This window comes from Mycena indigotica (genome assembly GCF_014461135.1).
Source record: "Mycena indigotica strain 171206Taipei chromosome Unknown Mind.scaff0007, whole genome shotgun sequence".
NCBI classification, from domain to species: domain Eukaryota; kingdom Fungi; phylum Basidiomycota; class Agaricomycetes; order Agaricales; family Mycenaceae; genus Mycena; species Mycena indigotica.
In genome coordinates this window covers 4639265-4653501 of record NW_023503006.1, presented here as the reverse complement: position 1 = coordinate 4653501, position 14237 = coordinate 4639265, and the positions used below count along the sequence as shown (strand labels likewise).

Genomic DNA, 14237 nt, shown 5'->3' with positions numbered 1-14237 from the left:
ATCTCAATTAATTGCCAATATAGGGCCGACCCTCGGGTTGAATATGACGAAGCGATTTCTCGGATCGTGCAACAGTTGCCGAGAATGGCGCAGCGCGACTCTTTTATCGTGTCTCCGGGCCAGGTGGGGTATCGCCCATGGTCCGCTGATCAGTGGGGAGTCGTGTATTGAGTGCGTCCGATTTTCCAGCTGCTTCATGACTCAGACCGCGAACAGCATTCAACACCTCTCGCCCAATATGGCAATGTCCAGAACCGCTGTTTGTGTATTTGTTTCTGATCTCAACAACAGCTAACAGCTCGAAGGATTCAAAGTCACTGCATGTCATGCAAAAGGCTGTAGCGCGGCCGCGTTCGACGGTAGATTCGCTGTTTTGCTCTTAAGGACGGCGCAAATCGGACGTTGTTTTCTCGACTTTGGGACTCTGATCCCATCGAAATATGAATACAGCGTTGATACCCTCTTCTAGTGTGCCTCAACAGCTCGTATAACGTTATCCTCCGGCGCTTTGGATTTGACGCTGGCGACCGACCTCAACAGCAAACACAGCTTCAGTAAAGCCCTTGCATTTTCTTATATAGTCCTCGTCGACTCATTCTCTGCCCGTGTTGGACACCTTCCTTCTCGCTCTATATTCTTCGCGCAACCCTCAATGCTCAATCCCATCGCCTTCGCAATTGTAGTGGCAATATTTTTTATCCTGATGCCTTGTTGGTCTCCCGTCGCTTTCTTTCCTTGGTGCCAGTTGGCAACCGCGTGACTCGGAGCTTACTTCCTTTCTTTGTTTCCTTTTCATCTCTAGTATCAGTTTACATCCTCTTTCATGGATGCACTCGCGCACGGCAGATGGCGGACGGAGAGCCCACCAACTATTATTCGTCCACTGGTCACGGTCGACCCTATCGCGGACCACCCCGTATTAGGCTTCAAACCGCATCCTCCTGGCGTACTTTTGCCTCGCCCACAGGAGGCACTCTTAGCCCTATCTCGGGGCCGCCAACCTTTCGAGCCCACATTACCATCCCCCCTCCCATGTTCAACTTCTTTAATCGCAGCGCAGAAGGCTCAGGCTGGCGTCGGGTGTCCGACCCGGAAGTGCGTGAACCCCTGCTGCTCTTTGGGATGAAGCTAATCGTCTGCGGCGGATAGAGAGGAACTCCAAATCGCACTCCTAGTACGAGGAGTACCGTTTACCAGGCGTTTGTGGATATTGGCACAAGCAACGGCCCCGGTCGTGTTCTTTCCCCGCTTGTTCAAGTGGGGGCCCAGGCTCCCGCTATCGCTCCGTCGTCAAGCATTGAACTTTCACCGCACGGAGTATGATAACGGTCACTATTGCTTTCACATTGCTTTCACCCCCCGAAATATTATACTTGCTGTCTTAAAAAAACTTGAATTGTACAATGATTACATGCCGCGTAAGCCGTCGAATTCGAAAGCCGCCAAGTTTCTTGAAGCCTCTGGGCCTGGGGTGGAGCGTAAACCAAGCTGGATCCAAGACCAGACGGATACGCGACAAGACGGATAAGCACAGCCTTCACTCACAGCCGCATCAGTTTTCTGAAAGGAAGGCTACAGCAGTTATCTCCACTGCTGTGTCGGAGTGGGATACAAAACATGCCTCGAGTCCGCAACCTGCATCTAGCAAACCCCCACCATCGTCAATCATGTCCCCGATACTGCCGAGCCTCGCATCTGATGCACTCACATCGGAAGATGCATGGCCCATTGATGAATCTCGGCCCGATTTGATCGAGTGTTCCAGTACGTCGCGCATCTCTTACAGTGAGCTTTTTGTGTCCGGAGCACGCTCGGGGTCCTAATGTTAGTGTCTCTTAGGTACCGCGATGTTTATTTTTCTCATGCTGATGTTTTACGCGCTGGCTCTTTGGGACCGGTGGCTAAACTTACGGTTGCGTGAAGCGAATATACGAGGTCTGCAACTGACTCTGACTGGTCCGGTGACGTAGCTTACATATACTTTGATAGAACGGCGCATCCTGCTCCAGGCACGGACAGCGCTGCCCTTCTATGGCACGACATGTGAGGGCGAGGACGAAATATGGACGTCATCAAGCGCAAAACCGCCGCAGAAACGATCCAAGTCAGCACATTCTCTACCTAGAATAACTATCACGCCGCCACCATCTCCTCTTAAGCTTCTGAGCCCTCAAATCGACTCGCCGTCGGAACACCGTCCTTGGGATGCGATTGTGCCGGCGCCGCTCTGTAAGCCCATTCTTCTCCTTGGATAGAACGCGTTCTGATTGAGATGCAGCAAGAGAAAATGCCCAGAACGCTTCACTGTTAACGCCACCGATGGCTCATTCTCTCAGCGATGTATCGTCGTAGTTTGCCGTTCAAGTTGCAAGGCGCTAGCAATCAAGCGCAATGATGTAATCATAAATCGATGATGATGATGAACTTGAATGCTTCCAATTTACTTAAGTATAATTACTTTTACTCGAATGATATTTTTATTACAGTGCATTATCCGATACGAGTATTTTCATGATGTTTAGTGATGTCGGGCGTACCATGCAGAAGAACTTGAATGAACCTGAGCTCCGATGCCAGTGCTTGCTTTGCCAATTTGTGGGTGGTGGTGGCGATTCCCGAAGTTAGGAGTTTGGACCTTGATAGAATTAGTGCTGGCCAAATAAAATTATATTATGTTCGAGAGCTAATATATTATAATGATATCGTATTCGGAGCCTCAACACAATAATATATTTGTAGTATAGTATAATTATATTCAGATGCAAAATATGATTATGTTATGAATATATTCAACTATAATCTTATCCCTATATAAATTTGACATAGTTGCCACAGGAAAATTTGCTAAACTGTGAGGGTAACTTCCTTTCAGGCCTCTTCAATTCCCTTTGAAGCAATAGGGACCCTCAAAATATAATCAGGGACATCACTCCAATGATTAAGTCAGCTAGTGCCTGGTAGAAACTTGATCAGAGGTCCTACACTACGTTCAGCAGAGTAATCCCAAAGTGATTGTCAGGGGAACCCCTGCTTCGGCCTCCTTTGGACCGTCTGAGCGCATCCAAGTGTAAGCCTGGCTTACATAGCTACCTGTAGATCACATGTCCTTTAGTCACTTATCCCTGTACCCTGTCATAGTTCTCAAATACAGCAAGGTTCTGTTGTATTGCTCGGATTTCCTCAGTGTTTCCTGGTTGGGCCACCAGGTTTCCACTTTTTTTACAACACACTAGCTCTATTCTTGCTTTTTTTTCCCCTTCATGGCATCAGCACCAACAACTCCGCGCTTCACTCGCCGTACAAGCGCCGGCGCGCTACTTCCCGAGCTCCCAACCCCGCGTCGCCGAAGGGTCCGTTCGGCCGAGCCCGCGGTCGCCGACATCACCAAAGAAGCCGTCGAAGTGCTTGACGTGGGAACGCCGGCGGTGTCGTGGCGGCGCCACGCATTCTCTTCTCCTCCCTCTTCCTCGCCGACCTCGCCAACGACCTCGCTGGAAGCCCCAGCCTCCCCGTTCGCCTCGCCCCACACGCCCCCGCCGCCAGCCATGTCCCGCGAGAGAAAGGGCCCGGCCGCGTCGGCTGCGCGTCGCCCTGGGCCACGACCAAGCTCTTCACAGGCTCACGAAGAACCACCACACCTCCAAATCGCCTCTCGCACGCGCCTATCACCCCCAGCATCGTCCCCCGGGTCCACTGAGCCCGCGTCTCCGCTGCCGACTGACGACGACGCGTCTCTCGCGGTCTCGCTGTCTCCCCGCGGCTCCACCTCTCCTGTCTCGCTCCACAACCCGCCGACCCCACCACCTGCTCCCACGCCACGTTTCCCGCATCCCACGCAGCCCTCGGCGCTTGCCACAACGACCGTCTCACGCAATTCACGCGCAAGAATGACAAAACCCATCGTATTCCCCGCCTTCACGGACGAACCCACCCCCCTGTCGATTCGTAGCTGGATTGGGCGTTGTGAGGACACAATGGAGTCCTTCGAAGCTATGAATCCGTCGCACAACCTCACGGCCCGCAACTTCATCACACTCGCTGGCTTGAAACTCGAACAACGCGCCGTCTCGGACTGGTGGGAGGAGAACCGGGATGAGCTGAAGAAGCTCTCATGCTTCGACGACTTCACGCTCAAGCTCCGCGAGAAGTTTGTTCGCTCGACTTGGCGTATCGAGGCGTTGTCGGACTTCTACGACTTGCGTCAGGGCTCCTTGGACGCAAAACAGTGGGTCAAGGCTATCGAGAGAGCGCGCGGGCTACTCAACGCTGCTGGGGATGAATTCAAGCTCGCGGATAACATTATCGTGCATCACCTGTTGTTTTATGCCCACCCAATTCTCCGTCGTCGCATCCTCAACACCCCCACCTTCAAATTGAGCTCGCAGAAGATCGAAGGGCTGTCGACACTGCTCGAAGGGACGTGGGATTGTCTTGTCGGCGAGGGTGTCATCAAACCTCGCCATATGGCAGTCGCTTCGTTGCCTTCCGGGTCCTCCTCTGCTGTCTCTCATTCAACAAACACTCTCCCGACTCCGCCTCCGCTTCCTACTATCGCGCCGCTTACAACAGCTGAACGCAACGCGTTACGTGACGCAGGTGGATGCTACAATTGCCGTCGGAAGCCTGGTGACCCGGGATGGGTCCAACACCGCCAACACGATTGTTTGGGTGACCCAGCGGCGGGTATTCCTCCCCGCGCTACGGTCCGTCGTGTGGCCGCCATTATGGGACGTGCAAACAACCCCGAATCATCTGACAGTGAGGCTGACTACTTCTCGCCTGGTATCACCACGTTCCCTCGCCACATCGCCGCTGTTATGGCTTCCTATCCGCATGACAATGTTTTCGACTCCGACTCTTCCGACGACCTCTCGACGCGTGAAGATTGAAGCTCCTGCTGTTGTGTTTTGCCATTGGGACTACATTATTCCCCGTTTAATCACGTTCTTCATTCTCGCCCCTCCAGCTTCACTTCCGCCCGCCGATTGGGATAAGCTCCCTGGCATCTGGTCCTCGTGGGCTCCGTGCCTGGCTGGCCTGGTGTCCTGTTTGCTGTCTTGGTTGTGTCCGCCCGTTCGGTGCGCTTCATGGTACTTCATCTTTTTGTTACTGTATGGTCTGGTGTTTTAAATTGGGGGAGGGTGTAAGCCTGGCTTACATAGCTACCTGTAGATCACATGTCCTTTAGTCACTTATCCCTGTACCCTGTCATAGTTCTCAAATACAGCAAGGTTCTGTTGTATTGCTCGGATTTCCTCAGTGTTTCCTGGTTGGGCCACCAGGTTTCCACCAAGGCATATTTGACTGGTGCCCCCTCAGACACTCTGACCCACCCAAACCATTGTCCACGGCCTTCTCCACCTGCACAATCACCAATCCAGCTGGAGCAGTGAGCACCTAGGTCAATGCGCAAGATATGGGCTATAGCCCAGAAGGGCAATGTACAGAATATGGGCTGTAGCCCAGGAATATCATAAGAGAATAGTTTTTCTCCTTATTTTTATTATTTCTAGTCCTATTACATACTATTAGTCATGATATTAGTTGACCTAACACCGGTGGCAATGGTAATGGCGGCCGGGAGATGGGAGCCCGATGACAGGTCCAATGATAGCATTACAGACAGCCCTTATGGCAGACCCAACGGGAGTTTGGCTGGGAGTCAACTGAACAAAGAGAAGTTCTTTGTCTTTTGTAAAGTAACATTTCATTCATGATTAATCTGTTGCTGCTCTACGTTTTGGCGTGCTAGAATCAAGGATTGGCCGTGACCGCCGGCCACTCACGCCGGCCACTCACGCTGGCCTCTCACACCAATCTATGCTCACGCTCGGTAGCTCCCCGCTGCTCGCAGCTCTCCACATCCAAGGACGTCTCCGGTCTGGGCGCGGGCGGCAGCCGACTCGTGGGCCTCGATCTCCTCCGGCTCCGCATGGACCTCGACCATGACGAACTCGGCCCGTGACGCCCTCCTACGTGTCCGTCGACGACTTGCGCGACGCGCTGCCAGTGCCTGGCGTCGACATCTGGGTGCTAGCGCGCCGATTCGGGGGCAGCCCGCTTGGGAACGGCGGCCGGCCCGCGTGGACCGGGGCCGGGGGGCTCGCACCTTGGCCCGGGGCGAGAATGGGGACCAGGATCGACTGGCGCTGGTGCGGTCCGCACTTGGGCACCAGCGGCCTCTTCTTCCTCCTGCTCCTATGCTTGCGCTTTATTGTACCCGATCCCCTCGAGGCCTCCATCTCGTTCTCGCTCTGCGGCTCGACCTGTCTTCCTCCTCCTGCCGTATTTCCTGCTTACCGCTGCGGCGGCGGCCCCGGCAACATCCCGAGCCCGCCCATCCCCGCGAGCTTCGCCGAGTTTTTCGTGGTGTTGCTCCTCGTCCTGCAACGCCCGACTGGACAGGCACCGGCGCCGCGCCGAGCCGGATGCCCCGCAGCTTCGCCATGCACTCCTCAATCGTCCGGCGTCTCGCTGTCTCCGCCTCTGCCTCCTCGTCAGCGGCTAATCTCGCCTGTGTCACTCCCGGGGAGCCGGCATCCGCGTGGCGCCGCAGACGCGAGGTCCACCATCAACCCGCGCCGGCTGGGGCTGTGGAACACCGCGTCAATTGGATCTGAAAAAGAGGCATCAGCACACAGAGAAGGTGAAGGACAAGTCGAGGGAGAAAGAAAAGTAAACACTAACTGCCATCCTCCAGGAGTCCTCCTCGTCCAACGGACTCCAACCCTGCCCTGGCGCTGGCCACGCTCATCACACTCCCCCTCTTCTTCCCCACATCCATCGTAGGATTCGTAGCCATGACCAGGGACAGCAGTCCCTCCGCATACACCCTGCCAGGCCCCGAGGTGCCGGGGCCCGGTGTTAATCGCCCCCGATCTTGAGTGCTGCCTATGGTGTTCTGCTGCAGCTGCCAGTGCACCTGGCGCGTTGTTATCCGCGAGATCGGCGAGCGCCAGGCCCAATCGCATTCGCTCGGGCGCTTCGATGGTGGTGGTTGGGAAGCAAGAAAGGTCTCGTGGGAGCCCGCTCGGACGGCCGATCCGGGTCGCCGGGCTCGTATTGTTGATGGTATAGGTTCCTGCACATGCAAAGACTTCCGCTATGCGCTTGGAGTGACGGCAAGGTCGAGGAGTGCCACAATACAATGATGCTGTGCCGGAGGCCCGGAGCAGCGAGCTGACTGTCCTCAGTGGCCCGGCCCGGAGGCTGATCAGAATTTTGCATAGGCCGAGGATATTGTCACGGTGGGAGCACAAGTGCTAGCCTTTTGAACTAGCTCAGCAGGCTGCAGTATCGCGTCTATCTACGGGCCCAGGGTGATTAGTGTAAATCAAATACTGTTCTTTTAAGATATTGTAAACCACCTCAGGCTACCACCCCCCTAAACCTCTTAGGGTTAAATACCCCCCCCTGACTTCTAACCTAAAAGGTTCCCCTGCATGGGTTTAACCCACATCCTATGGCTGTTCCCATCACCATGGGTGTCTCCACCCCCTGTCACATCACACCAGCTATTTAGTGCCCGTGGTTCACCCATCCTGAGCAAATGGTATTAAATTCATTTTGGGCTGTATACTCGTGGGAAAAATATATAGAAATCATATAAATGGTCTGACTAGTCTAAGGTAATATATTATGGTGATTAGGGGACGGGGAAAAGACTTTGACTGGTGTGGGGGTTTAGTATGTAGGGGGTTTAGGGCTCTGGGCTAGAGGGGGGGTCTAGATGGCTATAGAGTGACTAGCATAAGTAGATAGAAAGGTATTCTCTGCTCTATCAGAGTATAGGGCCAGGAAAAGAACTACAGGTATGTGGGTTGGCTTGCAGGGCTTCTATACATGATATCATCTTATATATTTATCCAAAAGAATCATAGAAGGGGGATGGAGAACAAGTCTGAGTCTATAAAGTAACTAGTCTAGACAGGTGGAAGGATATTTCTGGTATATAACAGTATATAGGGCAAGGAGAAGCACTAAAGGTAGATTTATACTATTATATATTTTTTGGAAAAATAAATGCCAATGGCATGTTCAACCTAGGCAATACCCAAAGCTTCATTGGGTACACCGGAACACCTACTTTGAACCCCCCCATGGTGTACCCAATCATGCCTGATGGGACAGGTGTGGGTGTATCCAACCATTAATGTGGGCACACCCTGGAACGCCCACCCAAAGTGGAGGGCATCACCCATATCTGATGGGATCACCCAAACAGTTTCCGGCCAGCGCCCATGGGTAATCCCATCATCGGGCATGTGGAGATGCCCACACCTGCCTGAAAAGGCAAGACAGCACCCACCACAGATGGCTACACCCAGCGTGCTTCCTGACTGGGTATGTGGAATACCCACCCACTGTGGGTCCTCCCCCACCTTCCCTCAGAGCCCACCGGGTACACCCACGTGCCTGTCAATCAGAATAGGCATCCCTATCAGAGGCCAACACGTGCTCACATATTTGACCTGTCACTTGCCGCACAAACATGTATCTAATTCCGCAGACTCACTATATACCAATGCGTGCTTATGCTCTCACCCATTGGACATGTTTTGACGTGTCACTCGCTTTCCCCAAACTTAATATATCCTTGTCAACATGTGTGCTCATGTACTCATGTGTTTGAGGCGTTACCACATGTTTTGACATGTCACTCGTCGCCCAGCAGGCTGGAAGGACAAAACACCAAAGAAGAATCTGCATTTAAATAAATACATTATCATCATTTACATCTACATTGTCTACGATGAATCTATCGAGGGTGAATAATTGGTGGTGAAGAGGGTGAATAATTGTGAAGTCCAAGGCAAATTTTTCGCTAAGTCTAGTATGTAGGGGGTGAATAAAGGTGAATAATACGACTTAGGCAGTCTAGACCAAGTTGCCCAGAGTCACACTATGTAACATGTGACACAGTGTTCTAAAAAGGAGCTTCTATTAATAGATACTGAAGTTGGTAGTTTTAGTGCCTAGCAGATCTATAACTGATGAGCTTCTATATCTATAACTACTTAATGGAAATACATGATTTAAGTACTGTTAGGAAGATTTTTAAGAGTATTATTAATAGTCTATAGCTCCTGATTACCATCATATGATATACCCACTATAATTACTATTTAGTCATACAAAAGGAAATATCTGGTACTCCAACATTATGAGGTAGATGACCTATATTTCCAGAGACTCCAAAGTATTATAAGACTTTAGTGTGTCCACTTGCAGTCCCAAGTAAATTTAACACTGAGAAGGCAAGGCATTCACTCATCAGTGGTATTTGATCTCCATCAACCCTGAAAGATAACATGGATATTTAGCTAGTCTGGGTGGATAAGGCTGGGAGGGAGCTCATTTCAAGGGTATACCATCCAAATCTACCTCACTCATCATATATTACATTAATCTGTTGACTGCCAAGTATCACTGAATATAGAGTTGAGGAGCATTTTGCTGATGTCTTGGGTCCCCATGCATGGAATCTCATGATCTGAGTTGATATAGTTCTGCGTATTGGTCTACTATAATCCTACCCATTAACAACCATGCAGCAAGTGTTAGGGTCAGTCAATTCCTAGAGAACCTTGGTGCTATATAACTCCGGATGGAGAGATGCTAGAGGGGCAGAGACAGCACTTTCTAAGATGTGGACCATACTCTTACTGGTCTATATGCTTTGATTTTTCAGATTCAAAAAGGTCATGCCATAATAAACTTTTCATCTTTGCAATATATATCACTGATAATGGTACTGTGAAAGATCCAGAATAGCTATAAGGTTAATTCAAGTGTGGGACAGGTTTATTTAAAGGTCTATACTATCCTATGTTCAAGTCTTGCATCATACTTGAAATTAATTTCTGACCAGTTGTAATAGCGAAGACACTCTTTTCTGCTCTATAAGTACCTATCCCCTCTTCAGCTACCCTCTGTAACACATACCAGAACCACAACTAATTACAGTACAGGGTCCTAGTAGATATCCAGATATCCCCCATACATGCATCACTATTCATGGAAACCAGTTTCACATCTAACTGGTCTTTGAATGTCCATCCAAATTCATCCTCCATGAGCATTCAGAGATCAATCAAAGGAAAAATGGGGGGATCTGCATACACCTTATTGACTGAACTTGACATATTTTGATCCATAATCACCTAGCAGATCATGGCTGTATTGTCAATATCATATATAACAGTAGTTATATGTATAATGGAGAAGAACAAGCAATTACATAGATAAAGAATCATAAGGAGCATACCACCTCTTAGGGGGGCCCCTCTGTATGCTTCCTACTTTCGTCTCATCAGTGATCCAGTACCTCTAAGTAAGTTATTAGAAGATGGGAATAACAGGATATATGCCATATATACAGGTGTGTAGGCTGTCTAAAAATATGTGTGTCTTTCGGAGCTATAATGGATGTACAATTGACTATAACACAACTTAGATCATGGTTATCTATGCATTCCTCACCCAGATATCAGGGCCTCATTGTGCTGGATAAAGTTTGAAACAGAAAAACCCACAGAAAAATGATATAACAGTATATTTGACCATATCAAGACAATATGACCACCTACCTACTAATGTAACAATCATCTGAATGCATGGAGAACTTGTAGAGATAGAGCTAAATTAATAAGTCTGATGCACAATTATTGGATAGTATGGATATACTGATAAGATCATATTGACAGGGATATTGACCCTACCAGTTACGTATCCTTAGTAGAACTTCAATCAGCTCTGTAGCCACCCTAGTTATTGAGATATCATTTTATCAGTAATAGATTAGCTAGTGATTGGCTAGTGTAGACACAACTAATTAAATGCCACTATAGGTGACTTAATATAAGTTGTTTATATAGATAATATAGACAACTTTGGCTTTGTGACAATCTGTGACATTCTGTAATGATTGCATCCTCAAATCACGGCAATTTCCTTTTTTGGAAACTTGTCATGTGTATCATGTTATGTTACAGTATATAACCACATGATATAGTCACTGAAACTACCAGCTGTAGTCTCTATTGATGAAAGTTCCTTTTTGGGACACTGTGTAACATGTCACATAGTATGACTCTGGGAGAGTTGGCCTAGATGGTCCATGTCATATTATTGACCTTTATTCACCCCCTATATACTAGCAAAAAATTGGCCTTAGACTTCACCCACAGTGGGAGGGTGTTCCACATACCCTGTCAGGAAGCATGCTGGGTGTAGCCACCTGCGGTGGGTGCTACCTTGCCTTCTTAGGCAGGTGTGGGCATGACCACATGCCTGGTGATGGGATCACCCATGGACGCTGGCCGGAAACCGTCTGGGTGATCCCATCAGATATGGGTGATGCCCTCCGCTTCCAGTAGGTGTTCCGGGGTATGCCTACATTAATAGGTGGATACACCCACACCTGTCCCATCAGGCATGATTGGGTACACCATGGGGGGGGGTTCAAAGGAGGTGTTTGGATGTACCTAATCAAGCCTTGGGCGTTGCCCATGTTGAACATGCCGTCGGCATCGCGTGGTATATGTGTTGATGCTCAGCATCTGCACCCGGTGTAGTCAGTAGTGTCTGGCCCTTTATAGCATACCTTGTTGGCTGCATAGCGTGATATAAGGGTACTGACTGTGGACGACAAGGGCTTGCAAAGCTTTTTTATTATTATTTGATTCGGTCGACCGGGAGGCAGACCCAAACCCTCTAGCTGATCATCTTGCAACACTTTGTTGACTGAAATGGTTCTATTCCGTGGTCTTTGTGTTAGAGCAGAGAATACCTTTCTATCTACTTATGCTAGTGACTCTATAGCTATCTAGACCCCCCCCTAGCCCAGAGCCCTAAACCCCCCTACATACCATCCCCCCCACACACTGATCAAAGTTATTTCCCCATCCCCTAATCACCATAATATATTACCTTAGACTAGTCAGACCATTTACATAATTTTTTATATCTTTCCCACGAGTATACAGCCCAGAACGAATTTAATATCATTTGCTCAGGATGGGTGAACCACAGGCACTAAACAGTGGGTGTGATGTGACAGGGGGTGGAGACACCCATAGTGATGGGAACAGCCATAGCATGTGGGTTAAACCCATGCAGGTGAACCTCTTAGGTTAGAAGTCAGGGGGGGGTATTTAACCCTAAGAGGTTTGGGGGGGTGGTAGCCTGAGGTGTGTAAACAAAGAATTCAGACAAAGAAGCCCTGGCTGCCATTGAAACCGCCCGTTGGGTCTGCCACATGGGCCGCCAATCAGACTCCCATTTCCCGGCTGCCGTTGCCATTGCGCCCAGTGTAAGGTAATGTATCACTTATGTAACCATTTCTGTAAGGGATCAGTAGTTTTGATGATTCCTTGATCTTAGATCACTCCTAACTATATTATTATAGATTTCTTTAATATGGCCTGTTAAGTATATAGTATTACATTGCGGGTCTTTGGCCTGAAGAAAAGGTGATTTGCCTTTCCACATATAGTATAAAATTAGTCATATGATGCTTTTCTGCCTTGTTTTATAAAATAGCCATATCTTATGCATTGCCCTTCTAGGCTATAGCCTATATCTTGTGCATTGAATGAGCTGAAACAGGTGACCAATTTGTTAAGACCCTCCTAACGATCACCTTGGGACAGAGCCTGTGACACCACTGAGGCCTTCTGCGCTCTACGTCGGCAGTTACAGGCAACTAGCATATATTTGGCGCCCTAGCAGGTGGACCCTTAGAGTTTCTTCTCTTTGGATCCTCCTGTTAAGTGCCGTGTCAACCAGAGGGACCAGAGTCAAAGTCGGAGTCGGAACGGAATCAAAGTCAGAGAGCACTTAGGGGCGGAACACCACAGAAGGATGTTTGGGTGACTGGGGCTTCCAGTTGACCAAGACAAGACAAGAAAGAAGAGCAGAGTTGAGACAACGCTAGGAGATAGAGACCAGCAACATTAATTTACAAGCTGAAGTACGTAGTAATACATCAAAGTATTTATAGTACGAGAAGTAATGGAAACGGAATAAGGGATAACTGTAAGGGGAGCATGTGATGTGACAGCTGTGACTGATCACGTGACTGGTCCGTGCGCAGATAGCCCTGTACTTAAGTAGTTGGCCGTGGGGCTGTTCCCCCGGCTTTGGTATCAACTAGGCACCTGGACCCTCATCCCCTGACAGCATACCAAAGCCTCTATATCGACTCTGGCACTCTTCTAGCCCCAGTTGATCCTCTCTATCTCCTATATTCGTCCTCACCCTACTGTGCTTGCCTTCTCTCCTCCAATGACGACTCCCGGCGTCCCTGTTGACCTGTATTCGTACTGCCTGCTTCTGCAGAGCAAAATTACTCGCCTCACCGACCGTCTCGACCGTCTTGAGTATGGTACGCCTGCTCCACCCCCTGCTCCCCCTTCCCCTGGTCCTACATTCCATGGTGTCTGGGACGGCAGTCGCTGGGTTCTTCCAACGATCCCGGCCCCTACCCCTGCCGTCATTGCTGCGGCCCACACTTCCATACCACTTGCCGAAATCTTCCCCCCTACTGCGCCCGACACTGTCACGCGCTTCTCTTGTACGCTTGTGGTGCCTGACTCGGCTGTCGGGCATATCGTGGGTCGTGGCAGCAAGGGTCTCCACCAAGCTCACGACACTTCCGGTGCTCAGTTGCGCGCGTACTCTGATCGCGCTGCGCCTGGCGAGCGCCGGGTCTCTATCCGGGGAACCGACCAGCAAATCGGTGAAGCGCTTATCGCGCTTGGGAAACGGTTCATGCGCAAGCGTGTCCGTGCAAAGAAGCAACATCAGCCACCATCTGCTGAGGGACCTGCCCCCCCTCCTCCTGCCGCGCCTGTGCCTGTACCACGTGCCACGAAGATGGATGTCGACCGTGCCCCTCTGCACCGCTCGTCCACCGTGATCCACGCCCAGTCTCAGGTGCCCCGCGCCACTACTGCGGTTCGACCTGCCACTCATCCGAGGGCCTCGGCCGCTGGTGGGCCAGCTGGGCATTCGCGACTGTCTTCCCCCCTCTTCCCGTCTTCTCTACCCCGCCAACCTGCCGCCGCCACTACCCTACCTATGCAGGCCGTGCCACCATCTCTTCCTCCCCCCCCAGCCTTACCCTACTCCCTTCGCACCCTCGGTGGTTATGGCCACTCCGTCGGCGCTGACCAGCGCGTCACCTACCCCGATCGGCTCTCCTATGCAGATCGACGTAGCTCACGCCCGGCCGC

General features: G+C 50.4%; 2 protein-coding genes across 2 annotated transcripts; both read left to right on the top strand.

Annotated features, from left to right (window-relative positions):
* Positions 1-1667: 1667 nt before the first annotated feature.
* Positions 1668-2352, top strand: MIND_00899300 (uncharacterized protein; the record flags this gene model as incomplete). The annotated part of the gene is made up of 4 exons (XM_037365638.1): positions 1668-1785; positions 1840-1935; positions 1990-2229; positions 2279-2352. 4 exons carry the CDS (start codon positions 1668-1670, stop codon positions 2350-2352), a joined length of 528 nt encoding a protein of 175 aa, XP_037218880.1.
* A 1193-nt stretch (positions 2353-3545) lies between these two features.
* Positions 3546-4889, top strand: MIND_00899200 (Reverse transcriptase domain-containing protein; the record flags this gene model as incomplete). Its single annotated transcript, XM_037365637.1, has 1 exon — positions 3546-4889. The coding sequence occupies one exon, from the start codon at positions 3546-3548 to the stop codon at positions 4887-4889; it is 1344 nt and encodes a 447-aa protein (XP_037218879.1).
* Positions 4890-14237: the final 9348 nt, after the last annotated feature.